The sequence below is a fragment of the Polypterus senegalus genome, chromosome 9, assembly GCF_016835505.1.
Source record: "Polypterus senegalus isolate Bchr_013 chromosome 9, ASM1683550v1, whole genome shotgun sequence".
NCBI classification, from domain to species: Eukaryota; Metazoa; Chordata; class Cladistia; order Polypteriformes; family Polypteridae; genus Polypterus; species Polypterus senegalus.
The window spans coordinates 174,755,583-174,776,987 of NC_053162.1; the positions used below are offsets into that span (position 1 = coordinate 174,755,583).

The window sequence follows — 21,405 nt, forward strand, 5'->3', positions numbered from 1 at the left end:
TGACAGCTAGATGATGAGGGCTGACAGGCCTGCTGATCAAAGGGGCTCCTTAAGGTCAGCCTCTTCTGGTCAACTTGCAATGTGAGCACTAAAGGTTACCACAGCTGTTTGCTGCCATTTCTCAGCCCTGACCCCACAGTTCTGGAAAAAAACTTTTAGAAGTAATAAATGATTTCCTTCCTTCAGGAAATGACTAAAGTGTATCCATTCAAACAATGTTTGGAAGTGAACACCTGGCTGTATTTCTGAATATGACTGCAGTGATAATGATCTCTGACCAGTTTATTTTTCATCTTAGAAATGATCTCTGATTTGCTTTTATTCCTTCTTGGAATTATCACAATATTACAAATATGGCTTGCTTATTTGCTTGTTTAAGATCCTAAACAATTAATAAGAAGTGTAAGGCATATACAGTGAATTCAAAAACGTATTCACACCCCATCATTTTCTGAACACTTTATTGTAGTGGTTCCTCTTTTCTTGCAAACCAATTGTGCCTTATTTGTGTCTTCGAGACTCATAATGGCCATCATCCCTGGCTCTCTCTGTAGAATCCCCGCCAATCGTCATCCCCCTTGGAGATCCTCTGCCTACCTACATCCTACCCCCTTGGAGAATCGTCTTAACAAAGCAATGTCATTTTCTTTAACTGCCTGCAGTGACCCATCACAAGATACTCTGCAAATGTACACGTCCCCTTCCCATTAAGCACTTCTGTCACCCTGCGCCACCCAGATTCAGACTACATGTGATCCAAAATGGGTCATGACCCACTGTTTAATAACCTATGCTTTATGGTGTTTTAGTCTTCATTTTAAAAGGATAAATTTGCTATTTTCACCCATCTCTCTATTATATAAAAAAATCTTGGGACGAGACTTTTTTCTGGCAACAAGACGTGATGATCTTTTGAAGAAAGACATTTTCTCATCCCGTGAGATGGTCAAGTCACGTCATACTTACAACCTTTGTAAGCAAGTCCCATGATACACAAGCAGAGCAGGTTAGAGATAATGGAAGGAGGAACATTCGAAAGTCTCCAAAAAAATGAAAGTAAAGATCGCATCAGTGCAAACAAACTGAAAATGTTACTTGGTGAAATAACATAAAAGCGCAAAGAGATTGCATAGTGTTTGAGAAAAAAAAAAAGTACACGTGCTGCACAGGCTTTTAAATGTTCAATGCGCTGCCCGAAATGCCGATCAACAAAAGCAAGCAGCAAACCAGCTGATGGAGCAAAGAGGAGGTTAAAAAAAAACAACTGTTACTTGTTTCCCATTGTATCACCGTTTAAGAGGGGGTTTGGAGGAGCGGCCACGTCTCCTTGGGGTGCGTTCAGCCCTCCTCTTCATAACAGTGCACGTCGTTGGCAGGGAGATTGGTATGCGAGCTAAGTTCAGATCACATGGCATGGCAGCAGCAAGCCAGAAGCTGACTGAGCGCAAAGGAGTTAAAAATGTATTTGTTTCCCATTCTATCACCGTTTAAGAGGGGGGTTTAAAGGAGTGGCCATGTCTCCTTGGGGTGCGTTCAGCCCCCCTCTTCACAACGGCGCAATGCGCAGGCAGAGAGGGGAAAGGGGTTGGCAAGCGAAGCGAGCAGGGGGCAAAGCCCCCTGGTAATAATGTTTTATTTATATAGCATCTTTTCCATGCTCAAAGCACTTCACAGAAATTCAGAATGAACAACGGGGCATATAGTATAGCACAATGGACAGAATTATTATCTACATAAATCACTAAATAGAGATAAAGAAGAGAAATGCAAAGCTATGAGTTTAGACTGGGAGAGACTAAACCAGAATAAAATACAAAAATGAAAATACTACAAAACCCTGAACAAATAACATAAAAACCCATAGTGACAAAGGTAAAACATTTTCAAAAAGATTTGCCAATTTATTAAAACTCAAAACCTGAAATCTCTCATTGCTAGAAATATTCAGACCCTTGACTGTGGCCCTCCAAACTGTGCTCAGGTGCCTCCTTTTGGCTTTAATTCCCCTTCAGATGTTTCTAGAACTTGACTGAAGCCCACCTGTGTCAAAACTGAATGGACTGTTCATCCACTTAAAAAGTCACACGTGTGCCTGTGTCTAGAAGGTCCAAAATTCACACTGCATGCCAGGACAAAAATCAAGCCAAGTCCAGGAAACGGACCTGCGGACCTTGATGATCAAATTGTGGTAAGACCAGGGCAAGGGGAGAAGAATATTTTGAAAGCTTTTCAGCGTTTCCAGGAGTACAGTGGTCTCAATAACTGTGACTTGAAAGATGTTTTGAACCATCAATTCCTTTCAAAGAGTTGGCCAACCCAATAGTCACTCAAACAGAACTTCGTAGGTTCTCTCCTGGAATAGAAGAACCTGTTGGAATGGCAACCATCTCAGCAGCACTTCATCAATCAGGCACTTAAAGGACAGCATGTAAAGGACTCTATGATGAGACAAAACTTGAACTGCATAGGCAGTACTCATCACCTTCCTTATGCCATCCCTAAGGTGATGCATGGTGGTGGCAGCTTCATGCTATGGAGGAGCTTCTCAAAAGCAGGGACAGTGAGACTGGTCAAAATTGAGGGAAGGATGAATGCAGCCAAATACAGAGAGGTCCTTGAGGAAAATCTGCTGCAGAGCGCGCACAGATTCAAACTGGAAAGACAGTTCACCTTTTAGCATGACAGCAACTTGATGCCACTCCAGCATTGTCCAGGCTGTATGCTTCAGGACAAGTCTCAGAGTGTGCCCCAGTGGCCCAGACTTAAACCTCACAGAACATGTATGGACAGACCTGGAGATTTAGATTCAGTTTACAGACGCTTCCCCATCCAGTCTAACTGAGCTTGGGAGGATCTGTCAGGAAGAATGGAAAAAAACTGCCCAAATCCAGGTGTGCAAAGACTTACCAAGAAGAACCAAAGGTGGATTCCTGCCAGAGTGGGTTCTACAAAGTACTGAAATAAAAGTCTGAATACTTAGAGAGATTTCAGTTTTTGATTTTAACAAAATTGCAAAACTTTCGGTAAACATGTTTTTCCTTTGTCATTATGGGTTAAACAGGATAGATCGGTGGGCAAAAATGGCAAATGTACCCATTTTAAATCAAATCTACACACAATAAAGTGAATACACGGGCTCATCGCCAACACACACACACACACTGGAAATCACTTTGACAGTGGTCTGTAAACATGAAAGTTGCTAAACAAGACAATGCTCTGTTGAAGACTCGGCTGGTATCGCTAAGATCGTGTTGCATTGTTTTCCAGGAATAAACTCAAGACTGTCGTACCAGGAGAGGTATTCATTTTCAACAAATCAGCTTTAAACTTGGCATTTAACATCATCAGGAGGTACACGAAAAGGCCAGTAAAACCAGCGTTGAAAAGCAAAAAGACTATACCTTTGTCAATAATGAAAACAATACCAAAGCCATCCAAACCTGGAAAAAAAAACCTGGTCATCATTTAAATTCACAAGGTAAGCAGCTTTTCTTTCCAAACCCTTGTTGCAGATCGTGAAATGTGTGCCTTTGTGTAAACGGTCCCTGCTTTATGTTGTAAGAGACTTGATTTCATAGCTAATTAGTTGATGTTGCTCCAACAGAAACAAAAACCAGACAATAGGACAACAAACGCATATTCCAGAATTCCTGATATTATCAAAAAAGCTAAAGTAAAAAAAGAAAAAGATTTAGATAAAGATAATTTAGTGAAAATTACAAAGTCAATCCTCCATACCTGGACTGTGTAATTGACAAACACAAACATAATGAAAGAGGACAACAAAGGGAAGAAGAGTTCAGAAAGGCATAGAGGGGGGAGACACGGGGCAGAGCCAGCTCACCAGCCTGAGATAGAGCTCCATGTCCTTTTCTTTCAGAGTGGAGTAAACGCTTTCCATCTTGGAGGTGATGCCACACTGTGAATCATCGAGACTCTTGATAAAATTATCCCTGTTCTCGGACATCAGGTTAGTAAAACAGAAGAATGTGTCTGCCTCAGCATGCTCTGGAGAAAAACACACAATACATAAATAAATAAATAAATACAAACAAACATACAATTAGTTTAGGTATTGTAAACATGGATCTATTCCTCATTTACTCTTATGAGACAAGACCTTAACATTCACCTCTTTGGATCTTCATAACCCTTATAGAACATCAGTAGATCAGTTATTCATCTCTGGGCAGTGTAGCATATTGACATGATGGGAACATTACTTGTTAATATGAAGGATTCACTGGTCTTATACTAAATATGTAATATAAATCCGCTGTGGCAACCCCTAATGGGAGCAGCCAAAAGAAGAATAAGAAAAGGAAGATACTAAATATGTGATATAAAAAGAAATGTGCCTCCATTAAGCCACCTCAGACCACACCAAAGTCAAGTTTTGTTGGCAGGTCACGTTGAACAGATGAATACTGTATATACTTGCAGATAAGTTCTTCCACGGATAAGTCGGGACTTGATTTTACTGTATAATTTCTGGTATTTTATAATGTCGGTCGTATAAGTCGAATGTGGAAAACTCACGCTATTGGTCCAAGAGACTATGATATGCTAACGCCGACCTGAGCGAGTAACCACTGAGCACACAGCCTTTTTATCTCTATGTATTGTGCCTACGTGACCACACGGTTCTACCCAAACTATTCCAAAGTGACATTTGCACTGATTTGTGTTTTTTGTATCTCACACCGTCATACACCTTTATCGTAAGAGCATCCCTTATCTACGATGGAGCGTTCGATCAGAAGAAAATATGAAGCTGGTTTTAAATTAAAAGTCGTTGAAGTTGCAAAAGAAATTAGAAAACTGCGATGCTGCAACAAAATTCGATGCGTTTGAGAAACTGATGTGAGATTGGAGGAGGCAAGAAGATGTAAAAAACTAAAATAAAATAAATTAAGTGTCGCATTTTTGAACAGGCGTGTAAGTCGGGGTCTGATTTAATGATCGATTTCTCAGGTTTCAAGACACGACTTATACGGTAAACACTTTACTGATGCGCTGTAAGTGTTATGAAGACCTGAAGAAGTGTATGTTAAGGACTTGTTACAGAACAGTAAACGAGTAGTAGATGCATGTTTGCAATACATAAAATGAAGTGTTACCAAATAAACAAACACGTTCAGAGCAAAACTGTTCTTAGAGCAACAGCCAGATGGTCTTTCCGCTACAAAGCTGAACTGTTCCATGTATTCTCTGTCAAGCCTGGTAACTGCACTATATTAAAATTAAAATCTGATGTTTTCCAGACACCGCTATTATTTAAGTAGCTACATGTCACATATTTTAGTATGTGAAATAAAACAGATGAATCAAATCTTGGTGAAAAAAAAGTTTATTCTCCATTCTCAAGTGGGCTCCACAAATGGTAGCAAAAAATGTGTGCAAAAAACACAAAACTGTTATGCCAGTCTATTATGTCAGACTTTGCTCACAATCACTAGGCAAAGCTAAGAACTGTACAAAGATTATTTTGGATTGAATGAATTACAGTATACGGTATACATCCGCATTGGAATAAGTCCAACTTGGTATATGTCCTGCTTAGAATACGACTTGCGTGCTAGAACATCGCGCACTACCCTTGTTTACCTCTCTCGAGACAAAGCCACGACTGCCCACGAGCGTCAGTACGCCAGTTGCTAGCATTCAGTGAACAACCCGCAATATAACACTGTGAATTTTCACGTGATTTTGTATTTTTTCACGTAAATTTGAATTCATTGTTAAAAAGTATGAAGGTGGCATGTGTACCTGGGACTTGGCTGCTTCATACCGTATGCCGAGAACGACGGTATCTACGACTGTGAAAAACAAAGACGTTATTAAAAAGTGGGGTTAAATTTTCATTTATTTCATCTAATTGCTTTTGTATTTATGTATTGTAGTATTAAGCAGTGTTTAAATTATTTTATACAACCCCATCAATGTATAATATGCCAATAATAGGATTTTTTTCATGGGAACGGATTAATCATTTTCCGTTCCGTTCCATTAATCAAATGTGTTTGGTATACGTCCTGTTTGGTATAAGTCCAAGGATCTAGAACAGATTAAGGATGTATACCGAGGTACCACTGTACTTTTGAGTTATTCTGTCCATATCCTGACACATACCGTGTACAAGTCTCTCTGAAAGCAGTCAAAGCAACTTCAAGAGTTTTCCAATTCCATTTACTTATTTGGCCAATGCCTTTATCCAAAGCAACTTACAACTCTTGAGATACCATTGGTTAAAAGTCTTAACCACTGCGCCACACTGCCAAGAACATAAAAAGCTGTTTAAAACTCGTACTCAAAATTTTGAAGCATCACAGTAATACCTGCAGCATATGGTTGAGAAAGTAAAAAAGATGGCTATCCCAGTGCATAGTTATGATTCTGTGGCCTATCCAGTTTAATCAGACTAGAGCATACATTTCTGCTACACAGTATAACGAACACAGGGTTACACGTGTTTGTCTTTGCACTTTGCAATCTGTTTGGACTTCTTTCCCAGTATATTTGAGCAGATCAGGTATTTGTAGTAATACAACTTGAGCATCCCCAATTCAAAATGCCTGGGACCAGAAGAATTTCGGATTTAGGAGTATTTCCATTTACATAATGAGATATCTTGGGAATGGGACCAAAGTCTGAACACAAAATGTATTTTATGTTTCATATACGCCTTATACATACAGGCTGTGGGTAATTTTATACAATATTTTTAATAATTATGCGCATGAAACAAAGTTTGTGAACAGTAGCATCAGCAGAACACCTGTTAAACAACAGCAACAACAAACAATGGCAGGCTTTCTATACACAGAGAATAAGCAAAAAGCACAGTGAGCAATACACACAAGTCCAGTGGTGACGATGGCCGATAACAAACTGCCACCATCAGAACGTCAGAGCCTATGCTCCCTCTAAGCTGTGACGCACAGCACTTTTAATTTGTGCTACTCACCCCCTTCACCCTTTCTATGAGGAAGCAACAAAAGGATATGATCTAAATGGGACATATGATTTTATTTATCTGGACTTTGAGAAAGCATTTGAGAAGGTGTCACGTTAAAGGTTGAGCATCAAACTAAAAGAAATGGCAGTTTAGAGTATGCTGTGTAGATGGATGAAAAACTGGCTCAGACACAGGAAGCAGAGGTTGATGGTGCAAGGAACTATCAGAATTGGATGATGTTAAGAGTGGTGACCAGCAGGGGCAGTGTGGGGGCCGCTGCTATTGTTAACTTCTTCTTCTTCTTTCGGCTACTCCCGTTGGGGTCGCCACAGCGGATCATCTTCTTCCATATCTTCCTGTCCTCTGCATTTTGTTCTGTTACACCCATCACCTGCATGTCCTCTCTCACCACATCCATAAACCTCCTCTTAGGCCTTCCTCTGTTCCTCTTGCCAATCAGCTCTATCCTTAGTACCCTTCTCCCAATATACCCAGCATCTCTCCTCTGCACATGTCCAATCCAACACAATCTCGCCTCTCTGACTTTGTCTCCCAACCGTCCAACTTGAGCTGACCCTCTAATGTCCTCATTTCTAATCCTGTTCATCCTTGTCACACATAATGCAAATCTTAGCATCCTTAACTCTGCCACCTGCTTTCTGGCCAGTGCCATCGTCTCCAGCCCATATAACATAACTGGTCTCACTACTGACCTGTAGACCTTCCCCTACACTCTTGCTGATATCCGTCTGTCACAAATTACTCTCGACACTCTTCTCCACCCATTCCACCCTGCCTGCACTCTCTTTATCACCTCTCTTCCACAATCCCCATAATTTGAACAGGAATATAAATAACAAGCTGGGGAAGTGTGTAGATGATACCAAACTTGGTGGATTGGCAGATAATGCAGAATCCGTTGAATCATCACAGATGGATGTGGACAGCATACAGGGTTGGGCAGAACTGTGTAGTAAATGTAAATTATTACACGTAGAAAATAAAACTGTTAGGTCTGAATACACAATGGGAAGTCTGAAAATTGTAAGTCGTAGTGGACTAAACACTATCAGAAGCCATTAAGGAGGCTAACAGAATGTTAGGTTATATAGCGCCTTGATGTGTGGTGTACAAGTCACAGGAGGTGATACTTAAGCTTTATAACACACTGGTGAGGCTTCATCTGGAGTACTGGGGGTGCAAGTTTGGCCTCCAGGCCTCAAAAAGGACATAGCAGTGATAGAAAGAGTCCAGAGAAGAGCAACTGGGCTGATTCCAGGACTACAGGGAATGAATTATAAAGAAAAATGAAATTGCTGAGCCTTTTCAGTTTAAGCAAAAGAAGATTAAGAGGAGACCTGACTGGGGTGTTTAAAATTATGAAGGGAATTAGTCCAGTGGATCAAGACTGTTATTTTAAAATGAGATCATCAAGAACACAGGGACACAGTTGGAAACTTGTTAAGGGTAAATTTTGCACAAACATTAGTAAGAGAAACATAGAAACATGGAATAAGTGACCAAGTAGTGTGGTGGACAGCAGGACTTTAGAGAGTTATAAAAGTAGACTTCATGTTATTTTAGAAGAGTTAAGTGACTAGAACTAGTGAGCTTTGTTGGGCTGAATAGCCCGTTCTCGTCCACATTGTTCTAATGTTCTGGTAACACAACTATGGCTCTACTGGGACCGACTCCCCTCACCCCTGCTTGTCATCTGTGTGTTGGTGCACCTCTTGAGATTTAAAGGGGGATTGAAGACATCATTTGTAAACAGTAAGTATCTGTTCACGTGTTTATTCACATCTGCTCATTGGGATAAGAAAAAAAAAAAATGGGACACTGGTCAGAGCCCCACATAGGCAAGGGAGGTCAAGTATGGAATTTTCCACTTGTGGTAACATGTCGGTGCTCAAAACATTTTCAGATTTTTGAGTTTCACATTAGGGATACTCAACCTATACAGGCTTCTGAAACCACTGATCAATAAATGAAAGCAGTCTGTACTGTGATGAGCGATTGCTAACTGCACTGCGGTTTAAGTGACAAAGTGCATATACAAAGTACATCTCTGTGCAATTCTAAGAAAAAATATTCATTTGAAAACACATATTAATTAATTACTGCGGTGGGCTGGCGCTCTGCTCAGGGTTTGTTTCCTGCCTTGCATTCTGTGTTGGCTGGGATTGGCTCCAGCAGACCCCCGTGACCCTGTAGTTAGGATATAGCGGGTTGAATAATGGATGGATGGATGCATATTAATTAATTAGTAAATAATTAAGACAGCAGTGTCATAGTAGTTACTGTTACTGATGCTATACACGGATCCAGGAAACTGCGTTCACATTCCCAGCCTGAATACTATCTGTGTGGATTTTGCACATTCTCCCTGTACCTGCCTGGGATTTTCTTCTACTACTGCAGTTTTACACCACCACCTTGAAGCCATGAATGGTTTAGTAATTAGTAATTCGAAATTGTGAGGGTGACTATAAGTGGACTAGCACATCTTCCAAGATTATTTCCTTCCTCGTGGTCAGTGGTGCTGGGATAGGCTGTTACTCCATGTTGCCATAAACTGCAGGTTTCAGAATGAACTTATGTTATTAAATAAATACAAATAAGTAAAATACAAATCATTACTCTCTTGCCATTGAGGCAATAATCTTTTTACATTATTTGGTCTACCATTTAAAAAAATCACCAATCTGTTTAAATCTAACATTCAGTCAACAAATTGGAAGTGCATGGCTCCACTCAGGTCCTAATCATCGTCAAGTGGTGGGTGCAGCAATGTGCTACATCAGTGCCTGCTCCTAACCTCTTCCTCCTCCTCCTCAGATGCCGTACTGTGTTGATCTGGCAATTCAGGGAAAGAAATCTAACTCTGTAAATTTGATAGGGAGAAAGTGTTTTTATTCATCATTTTCTAAAGTGATTTTTTAGAGTGAAGCAGGTGGTGATTCCAGGTTTTCCTTACAGTCTGTAACTGTGCTACTTGATCGGCCTGCGATTCCCAGCAACCCCAGGAGTACTAGGCACTATTGGGAAGGTTCACACTTGTGCAGAGATTGCTGTGAAGAAACATGATGAGGCGCTACTTTTAAAAAGCAGCCATAGGATGCTGGAAAGAACTATGATTGTTTACGCTCATTTGTTACAACACTTCACCCTCAATCGGATTACAAATATGACCACCACGGTTTACAGTATGTCTGCATTTATGTTCTTGTCCTGAGCCTGCTTGTTCATGTGACTTTGTCTTTTTTGGGTATGTCTTAGTCTGGTGGAGCACTCCTAATCACTTCAGATCTTCACGTAACAACTGGAACTCAGTAGGACAATACTCTTCATTACATTCGGGGGGCTGTTCACTCGATCATTACGATTTGCATCTGTGGAAGCGGAGTGTCTGTGATTGAACTCTGAGTGCTTATAATTTACCACTTTGTGCTTAGTGCTTGGTCAGGTTTTTGTGCTGGTTAAATATTTATCATTCTCATGGTAATTGGGGTGGAATTTTCAAGTGTATCGTTTGTTAATTGTTTTTTTTTTTTGCCCTTTTTAATTGTTTAGTATATTCCTTATTATCAACTCATTTCTGCCACTGTGTTATGCGTGTGGGTGCTGAGGCAGAGCTGGGTGTGTTCGTGGGGTCCCCTAACTACAATAAATTAATCACCGGTTTCAGACTGTGTGAATCTGAATGCCAAGCAACAGATACAGGTCTATCTTTTGCTTAAGTCTACTTCTGATTTATCTGCTGTTTCAAAGAATGAGATGCGAGGGCTCGGCTTTCTTCAAAATATGAGTTTGCAAATTCTGTTATCACTCTATTGACTCCACTCAATTCTGGCTAAAAGTGGAGTCACTTAAGAAGAGTGGGGCATCTAGGGGTCTCTCCATCGTACACTTGCACACTCCCCCCGCCATGGTCGATGACATGATCGAGTTTCCACACTCCAAAATCACCAAAGATGGGCGATAAGAGTGTCCGTGCCTCAAAATCATTGAGTGTGAACAACTGCATTGCAAGAAACAACCGGGTGTTCGCGTATTGAAATTAACTATTAAAAGTGAGATCAACTCTCTTGTTAATATTCCCAGGTCCAGCATAAAAGGGGACACCTCCGTCCACTCAGGGTTCAGAGTCGGGAACGGAGTAGGATAAGGCTTACCCAGAGAAGAAAAGAAGAAGAAAGAGTGTTGCTTGTCATGAGACCTATGAAAAGGTAGTTTGTGTAATAAAAAAAGGTCATTTTGAATCTGGAATCGTAATCGGTGTAAATGTGTCTGAGGTTTGGAGGTCTATGATGCCCCACAGTGGCAACAATATACACAATGTGGATTAGGTGATTTCATTTTTAAAATAATTTAGTTCTTGAACTAGACACACATAAGCAAACCACGGAGAGTGACCTGCTATGCTTAAGATGCACTGCTGAGAAGGGCTTCTCATGGTTAAAGATTGCCCTACCTTTCCATTCGTTGTTGGGATCCGTTGCAAACGTGTAATAAATAGGTCCCACAATTTCATTCATCCCTTGCACGTATGCTATGCCAGGATTCAACTTGGCATAGATAAAAAGAATTCGTTCCACCACCTCCCAGTGTGCTTCACACCCATTGGGTAGAACTTCATATTCATTTGAGGGGTATGAGGACTGAGTCTTCGCAGGAGAGCTCACCTAAGCAAAAAAAACAAACAAAAAAAAAAGAAACAAAATATGAAAACTGCAAATATCATTTATCAGAAAAGCTACAGTTGTGGCCAAATGTTTTGAGAATGACACAAGTATTGGTTTGCTGCTTTTTTTTGTCAGATGTTTGTTTCTATGGTATAACTGAGGTACAGGCAGTCCCCTAGTTATGTACGAGATAGGGACTGTAGGTTTGTACTTAAGTTGCATTTGTATGTCAGTCGGAACAGGTACATTATTTTAATAAATGCTATTGTTGACCGACTGTAACTAAGTGCTCTGCCAATGAATGATGGAGTTTCACTTCTCTCTGACCTTTTTATTATTTCTACTTTATTTTCCATGGTGATTGTTTTTCTCTTCTTTACTGTATCACCAGCACTTGCATCAGATTTGTGTTTCAGAGACATTGCTGAAGGGTGAAGACAAAAGGTTAAGATGAGCTCTTCTGCACAGCACTGTACACGTTATCACAGCAGGAAGGCACCCGTCGTCAACACATCTGGTCTACTGACGAGAGACAACTTCCTGCTATGTGCATAACAGTACAAGCAGGCTTGCTATTGAGAATGAATGGGGGCGTCGAGGGGCGATTCACCACCCGCCTACTACACAGTCACCTCCACTTGCATACAGTATGCTGCCTGCAGCGTCTGCCCACTGAGAACGAACAGGGTTCGGCCAAAGACGGGTAGTGAATCGCCCACCACCGCTCCCATTCAACAGGCAGCCAACCAAGGCACACTACAATGCTGCCCCCCGCCGCCCCATTCACCCTCAATGGCCTCCATTTAGCCACAACTGGGTCACAGCTTGCAGCATCACCAGCATGCAAGGCTGTGTGGTGGGCGGGCAGTGAAACACCCCGCTCCGCCTCATCAAGCCTCTGTCCTGCACACGAGCGCTTGCCGCACACCCAGCCGCCCACTGAGAATGAATCAACAGGAGCCACCCAAGGAACACTCCACTGCGTGAGCAGCAAAATCACCCCCCTCCAGCCTCCGTCCAGCCATTGCTTGCAGCATCCCCAGGCCGGAGATGATGGAGCGGCGGTTACTGAGGAGCCTCCGTCGAGTACCCCAGACAGATGAAGGAGCAGCTGCGGCCCCGTTCGTAAGTCATATGTTGGATGTCTGTAACTTGGGGACTACCTGTATAATTACAAACATTTCATAACTTTTCAAAGGCTTTTATTGACAATGACATGATGTTTATTCATAGAGTCCATATTTGCAGTGTTGACCCTTCTTTCTTTTTCAAGACCTCTGCAATTCACCCTGGCAGGCTGCCAATCAACTTCTGGGCCAAATCCTGACTGATGGCAGCCCATTCTTGCAGAATCAGAATTGGTGGGTTTATGTTTGTCCACCTGCCTCTTGAGGATTGACCACAAGTACACATGTGCATTCATACCTGAATGCTGCCATTCCTAAACAAGCTCTGCACTGGTGGTACCCCAATCCCGAATCATGAATAAAGAATGGGACCAACAAAAGCAACTTCTCCCAACCATCCGAGAACAGTTTGTGACCAACAATGCCTTTTCCAGCATGATGGAGCACTGTGCCATAAGGCAAAAGTGATAACTAAGTGGCTCGGGGTTGGGTCCATGGCCAGGAAACTCCCCAGAACTTAATCCCATTTAGAACTTGTAGTCAATCCTTCAGAAGCGGGTGGGCAAACAAAAAAAAAAAACAAATTCTGACAAACTCCAAGTATTGATTATGCAAGAATAGGCTGCCATCAGTCAGGATTTGGCCCAGAAGTTCACTGGCAGCCTGCCAGGGTGAACTGCAGAGGTCTTGAAAAAGAAAGAAGGGCCAACACTACAAATATGGACTCTTTGTATAAACTTCATGTCACTGTCAATAAAAGCCTTTGTAACTTCTGAAATGTTTGTAATTCTACTTCAGTATACCAGCGAAACATCTGAAAAAAAGATCTAAAAACATGGAAGCAGCAAATTTTGTGAAAACCAACACTTGTGTCCTTCTCAAAACTTTTGGCCAACACTGTAGAAAACTGAACTGAAAGAAATTTAGGTTTCTCAAATTAAATGATCATGTTATACAGCTTGGGTTGGTTGACTCTTTGATACCCTTTACATCCTCAGCATGGGGGTCTCGAGTATAGCCCCCTATGCGTTACTTACATCAGTGATGTGGAGTCTGATATAGTCAGCCAACTTAAACTCTTCAGATGAAATTATCATTGATGCAAAAGGAAATACTAAGTAGGTTACAAAAAAAATTAAACAGATCTGGACAGTTATCAGAACTGGAGTTTCTTTCTAGGAAACAGCAAAGTGTTACTTGCTGGGAAAAGTAAAATGTATAATTATAAATGTAAGATATGTTTACAAATCCTTTAGGGGTTACACTGACATTCCAATTGTACAAAAGTCATTAAAAAGAGAAATAAAATGTTAATCTTAAAATCTGTTGAAAAGACATGAGAGAACGTTATTCTCATACGGCAAGTGTGCAGTTGTGCTTGAAAGTTTGTGAACTCTTTAGAATTTTCTATATTTCTGCATAAATGTGACCTAAAACATCATCAGATTTTCACTCAATTCCTAAAAGTAGACAAAGAGAAACCAGTTAAACAAATGAGACAAAAATATTATACTTGGTCATTTATCTATTGAGGAAAATGATCGAATATTACATATTTGTGAGTGGCAAAAGTATGTGAACCTCTAGAATGATCAGTTAGTTTGAAGGTGAAATTCGAGTCGGGTGTTTTCAATCAATGGGATGCCAATCAGGTGTGAGTGGGCACCCTGTGTTATTTAAAGAACAGGATCTATCAAAGTCTGCTCTTCACAACACATTTGTGGAAGTGTATCATCGCACAAACAAAGGAGATTTCTGAGGACCTCACAAAAAGAGTTGTTGATGCTCATCAGGCTGGAAAAGGTTACAAGACCAACTCCACCAATCCACAGTCAGACAGATTGTGTACAAATGGAGGAAATTCAAGACCATTGTTACCCTCCCCAGGAGTGGTCGACCAACAAAGATCACTCCAAGAGCAAGGCGTGTAATAGTCGGCGAGGTCACAAAGGACCCCAGGGTAACTTCTAAGCAACTGAAGGCCTCTCTCACATTGGCTAATGTTCATGTTCATGAGTCCACCATCAGGAGAACACTGAACAACAATGGTGGGTATGGCAGGGTTACAAGGAGAAAGCCACTGCTCTCCAAGAAAAAACATTGCTGCTCGTCTGCAGTTTGCTAAAGATCACGTGGACAAACCAGAAGGCTATTTGAAGAATGTTTTGTGGACGGATGACACCAAAATAGAACTTTTTGGTTTAAATGAAAATGGTTATGTTTGGAGAAAGGAAAACACTGCATTCCAGCATAAGAACCTTATCCCATCTGTGAAACATGGTGGTGGTGGTGGTGGTATCATGGTTTGGGCCTGTTCTGCTGCATCTGGGCCAGGACGGCTAGCCTTCATTGATGGAACAATGAATTCTGAATTATATCAGAGAATTCTAAAGGAAAATGTCAGGACATCTGTCCATAAACTGAATCTCAAGAGAAGGTGGGTCATGCAGCAAGACAACGACCCTAAGCACACAAGTCGTTCTACCAAAGAATGGTTAAAGAAGAATAAAGTGAATGTTTTGGAATGGCCAAGTCAATGTCCTGACCTTAATCCAATCGAAATGTTGTGGAAGGACCTGAAGTGAGCAGTTCATGTGAGGAAACCCACCAACATCCCAGAGTTGAAGCTGTTCTGTACGGAGGAATGGGCTAAAACTCCTCCAAGCCAGTGTGCAGGAATGATCAGAAGTTACCGGAAATGTTTTGTTACAGTTATTGCTGGAAAGGGGGTGGGGGTTTGGGGTTGGGGTCACACCAGATACTGAAAGCAAAGGTTCAAATATTTATGCCACTCACAAATATGTAATATTCGATCATTTTCCTTAATAAATAAATGACCAATTATAATATTTTTGTCTCATTTGTTTAACTGGCTTCTCTTTATCTACTTTTAGGACTTGAGTGAAAATCTGGGTTCACAAACTTTCAAGCACAACTGTAGTTCTGCAAGCAGTCCTGGTCACTATGCTACAAAAAAAAAAAAAAAAAAAAGACGCAAAAGCTCTAGAAGTTACGTATGAAAAAAGTAATCAAGGCATGTCCAGCTTAGTAGGGTGAAGTGTGAACCTAATTCAGGTTCTTGAAAATTTTCAAAGGCTTTGGTAAAGTCTATTAGAATACTTTCAGTTAAGATAGTTGGTGCGTTTACATGTACTTCAATAACTTAATTCTTCGCAAAAAACCTGATGTCTGAAATGCCACATAAACCCTTACCCCAGTTAGAGAAATTAAGTTAGTGGCCTCTGGGAAACTTAATTAACTGAGGTAGACTTCTCCACAAATAACCTGATTATGTGTCCATGTAAACCGATAACCAGGTTTCAATTAGGGATTTTGTAGGCTGCTCATGTCTGTTGTACTCTGCCAGCCTAAGTGTTGTGGCAGACGACCGGGGACCTTGCCCCACCGGGACGCTTGGAGAAGGGAAGGACCGGGAGAGGCCAATATCTTCCCCGGGTCACAAGAGGGCAGCCCCCCTGGATTACATCAGGGCTACAGATTGGGAGCTTGGAAGCTTAACACTGTTTGGGTCCGTGGCCACCGCCAGGGGGCGACTGGACAATCCCGGGGCCCTGAATGGCAGCACTTCCGCCACACCAGGAAGTTCATCAGGGCACACCTGGAGCACATCTGGGTGCAACGTAAAAGGGGCCACCTCACTCCACTCAGGGAGCCGGAGTCGGGTGGAAGAGGACGGAGCTTGCGAGTGGAAGAGTGAGGGCGGCAGAGAAGAAGGAACAAAAAGACTATGAGCAATAGTGCTGGTCGGTTGTGCACTGTGTGTGAGGTGCAAAGGACTGTGTAGGGAGAAAACAAAATAAATTAAGTGTGCTTTTTGGACATCTGGTGTGTCCGGGCTTCTTTTACAGTGTGTATTTCATTTGCACACGCTTTCAGCAGCCACAGGCAGAAGCAATCCAAAAAATACATTTCAAGAGGAAGATGTTCAGGCAATCACATTATTCCTTTACCTGTCTGAAATATTCTGTTTCAATATTTCATAAATCGATGAAATTATGTTGAAGAGTCGAACATACAGTACACAATCTTAATATCAGTAGGGTAGCACAACAGTAACGTGCGCTACGTCGTCTGATTACTTTTTAAAGCAACGAGTGACCTAATGCAATACTTATTTTATTGAAGTAAAAATATGTGCATTATTATTATTGTTATTCCAGAAGCGCTGGTATAAGATCAAGAAGCACACGTACCAGTATGCCGGTCCTTTGTAGGACTCAGTTGCACAGCCAAACAGAAAAGACTGTGCTGCATGCAATCCAGAAACAGAAACCTATAAATAAAGCGTTAGCTTGACTAAACATATTTATAAAACACAAGAAAATTATAAGGTTCTAGGTGGCGAATGATGATGTTTAAATCCTTTCTGCTCTGATTAATAACATCGGAGTGTTTTGTCAAAGGAGAACTGCATAAGGTTACTTCCACATGTAAAGACGGATTATTATTACACTAGGTTTCTGCCTTAAGCAGGTTATTCACCCTAACTTGATTATGTGTGTGTGAGAGACTCATGTACTTTTAAGACAACAAGTGGAGACTAAAGGAAGTGCATTTAACATTAAAGTCAGACAGCACCTCTACACATACCGTATATACTCGCAGAGAAGGTCTCCAGCAGATAAGTCGGGACTTGATTTTACAGTATAATTTCTGGTATGTTATAATGTCGCTCGTATAAGTAAAATGCGGAAAACTCACACTATTGGCCCAGGGGACTATGATATGCTAACACCCACCTAAGAGAGTAACCACTGAGCACACAGCCTTTTCTTTCTATGTAGGTGCGGCAATGTGCCGTATCAGCGTGCGCTCCTCAGCTCTCTCTCTATTGTGCCTGCGTGATCACACAGTAATAACCAAACTATTCTGAAGCGATGTTTGTACTGATTTGTGTTTTTTGTATCTCACACCCTTATACACCTTTATCATAAGAGCATCCCTTATCTACGATGGAGCGTTCGATCACATGAAAATATGAAGCTGGTTTTAAATTAAACGTTATTGAAGTGGCAAAAGAAATTGGTAACTGCGCTGCTGCAACAAAATTCAATGTGTCTGAGAAACTGATGTGAGATTGGAGGAGGCAAGAAGATGTAAAAAAAAAATAATAAAAATTAAGTGTTGCATTTTTGAACGGGCATATAAGGCGGGGTCTGATCGATTTTAAGACCCTACTTATACGCGAGTATATATGGTAAATGGTTGTAGGGATCTGGAACAACCTATTGTGTCATGGAGCTGAAGTGATTATCTTAACAACTTTGATATGGGTGAAATGTGGAGTAGCTTAGTGATTAGTTAACCAAACAACTGTGATAGACTGAGTAGTTTCCTGCTGTTTGTTAAACTTTATAAGTGCTTTATGGATTACGTCTGCCAGTATCTAAATACCTGCTATCTGAACTGTTTTATAAAGAATTCTACAATAGAGTTTATACAAAAATAAGGCACAGCCTTACAGATAAGTAAGCTAAAAGCTGAATGACTGCTTGACAGCCACAGACTATTTTGTACACTTCTAACCTCCAAATGTCCTGGCACAGATGACCTTTCTCTTAAAACGCACAGCACAGTTTGCTTTCTCCTGCTCTACCAAAACAAGTATAGTCGGGACTCACGTTGGTGACTCCACTGCGATTCTTTGCAACAGTCTGTGCCTTCAAGGTAGTCTGTTCCACCCTTTTCCGGAGTGTTTCATACTCATTCTGTGGATCCAGAATAAGCCGGCAAGGGTACTCAGTTGGTCTCTGGAAAAATGCCATGTCTGGATAAAGCCGTCTGAGGGAAAAGAAGGAATATACACTGTGTGTCCATTTTCAGAAGGAACAGCATTAGTTGCAAACTTGTATTCATAGCGAACGCGCCCAATCAGATCAGTCATCATAAGCAGCTTGACAAAGAGCAAAATATTGTCACCTGCACCCTTACAAGGATTTCTGCCCTGTTGGAAGAAGTAAATTGCAGAGTCCAGGATGAAAGAAAACAAAATCCGCAGTACTAGTTCACAGGAAAACAAAAACTGCTAGGACTCTTCCAACTTAGAGTGACTGGAAAAGGGGATAAAAGCTGTGAGGCAGGGGAGAGCCTTTTCAATGTCAAAAGACCACCGCCAAGAAGGAGCACACCAAACTGAAGAGGAATGTATGGCTTAATCTATTTACAGTAATGCAAAACTATACAGAAAGAAACAGTTAAACGAAGCAGTATGTACCTGACATCTTTATCGATCTGAAGAAGAACTTCATTATCCTTGAAATAGGTATTCCAGCGACTGTCTGGGTTTGGATTTAGAGGCTGTTTAACAAAAACACAAGTTTATAATTAAATAAATATTGCATGCATAGCCAGGATACATTACAGATGATTACAGATCTAGTTTAACAACTGGAGTACAGGCAGGTTGAGTGACTTAAGGTCATGTCACATTAGATGACTTTTCCAGGCATTTTCAGTCATAGACTTCATTTACATAACCTTTGCCAGTTGCCTCTGAAGCCGATCGTTCAATGTGACAGACCCAACAACTGAGACCAACTATTCTGTTACTGGCTCAGATCAAATTAAACCTGTTTGCTCTTCACATGCGACAGTTAAGAACCAATTAGCTTTCAGCCAGAAACACAGTGCATAAAATACAGCGATATGGAATAAGGAAAAGGTACATTTAAAACTTTACAAAGAGAAGAGGAGTTTGTCTGTCTGAGGACTCATGTTTTATGTACTACAACAGAAGGGAAAAAAGATGAAAGGGGGAGAGATTACAGCTGAATGCACCGCAGCTATTAACCGTCCACACACAACTGGCTCTGTAAGGTAGCATGGTACTGTGGACCTCTCGAACAGAAGAGAAGCTCACCTGTTTGTTTTCTTATATTTTACATACTATAACAGAATGGAAAAAATAAAGGACAGGAATTACTGCTGAACCCACTGCAGCTGTTAATCCTTCGTACAGTGCTGAATCCAAAAGGCAGCATGCTATTGGCTGTCACAAAAAGGGGCAAGCACAAGAGTCCTGGAAGACTGGCGCTGGTAAATGTGACATGGGCCGCAACTTCCAGTTATGTAATGCAGGGATGAGATTGGTGACTGTAATCAGCATACATGACATACCCTCCATCCATTATCCAACCCGTGTGGTCCCCGGCCGGGGCTGGAGCCCGGCTGGGACGCCCAGGAGGACCAGAGGAGGGCTTGTGCCTCCTCCAGACCCGAGGCGTCCGTCCTGGTTATGTTGGGGGCCTCGGGTACAGGGCTTGGAAGCCCAGCCCTGTAGGGACCCGTGGCCACCGCCAGGCGGCGCACCGATGCGGGAATATCTTGTGTCTTCGACGCCCAGGAGGACCAGAGGAGGGCTTGTGCCTCCTCCAGACCGCAAGGGGGCGATCGCCCTGGTTGTATTGGGGGCCACGGGTAGAGGGCTTGGAAGCCCAACCCTGTAGGGGCCCGTGGCCACCACCAGGCGGCGCCCAGGTGCCTGAGGAACCCTGGAGCCCAGCACTTCCGCCACACCAGGAAGTGCTGGGGGGAAGATGACAGGGGACACCCGGACGGCTTCCGGGTGCGCAGCCGGCACTTCCGCCACACTGGGGTGTGGCCAGGACTGATTGCTTGGAAGCAGCTGGAGCCCATCCGGGTTCCCATTTATAGCCGCCGCCTCCAGTCAGCAGTGGATGTCGGGTGGAAGAGGACAGAGCTCGGGAGAGGACGGGAGGCGGTCGAAAGAGAGGCACAGTGACTGGAAGAGTGTGGCCTGGACATTGGGGGAATCGGTGCTGTAGGCACTGGGGTTGTGAGTGCACGCAATTTGTGTAAATAGTAGTGTAAATAAAGTGTGTGGTGAACTTAAGATGTCCGTCTGCCTGTGTCCGGGTCCCAGTCCATACCCGATATATCCCAACCACAGTGTCACGGGGATCTGCTGGAGCCAATCCCGGCCAACACAGGGTACAAGGCAAGAAACAAACCCCGGGCAGGGCGCCAGCCCACCACAGGGAACACACGCACACACACCAAGCACACACGAGGGACAATTTAGAATCGCCATTGCACCTAACCTGCATCTCTTTGGACTCTGGGAGGAAACCCACGCAGACACGGGGAGAACATGCAAACTCCATGCAGGGAGGACCTGGGAGGCAAACCCAGGTTTCCTAACTGCGAGGGGGCAGCGCTACCCACTGTGCTGCCCTACATGACATACCCCACAACAAAAATATGACATTGGCTTTAGGGGATTGAACCAGCAACCTTGTGATGTATTTGTGACTTGGTCACTGGGTCACATTGCCAGCCTATTGCAAGTGCTTCAGTCAGTCTCCCGAAGTGTCTCAGCGCCAGCCTTTTAAGCTAGCACATTAGGCCAGGCCACAAATTATTAAAAGGCCATTAATTATTTAAACAAATGGAGAATACAAAAACTAAATGCATCTCACAAAGGCTTTACTTTATAGAATTCCTACCTCTGTAAGGTGAGGACAGTGTTGCTCTGTTTCCGCACTGACAATACTCTAAGTCACACCTCCATAATTCTCCTTAAGCTACATTCCACACTACTAAATTTTCCGTTAAAAGCAGCGTTATTAAATGAAAATGATTTCCATCCACA

At 42.2% G+C, this 21,405-nt stretch overlaps 1 protein-coding gene across 1 annotated transcript in view; it reads right to left on the minus strand.

The window, feature by feature from the left end:
• tbc1d13 (TBC1 domain family, member 13) overlaps positions 1–21,405 on the minus strand; it is a 64,482-nt gene that overhangs the window by 15,377 nt on the left and 27,700 nt on the right. Inside the window, exons 6-9 of the mRNA XM_039764312.1 lie at positions 19,009–19,091; positions 18,416–18,575; positions 11,436–11,646; positions 3,848–4,011 (exon numbers count right to left, since the gene is read on the minus strand). Of these exons, the coding sequence (XP_039620246.1) occupies positions 3,848–4,011; positions 11,436–11,646; positions 18,416–18,575; positions 19,009–19,091 (618 nt within the window). The remainder of the gene's footprint in view (positions 1–3,847; positions 4,012–11,435; positions 11,647–18,415; positions 18,576–19,008; positions 19,092–21,405) is intronic.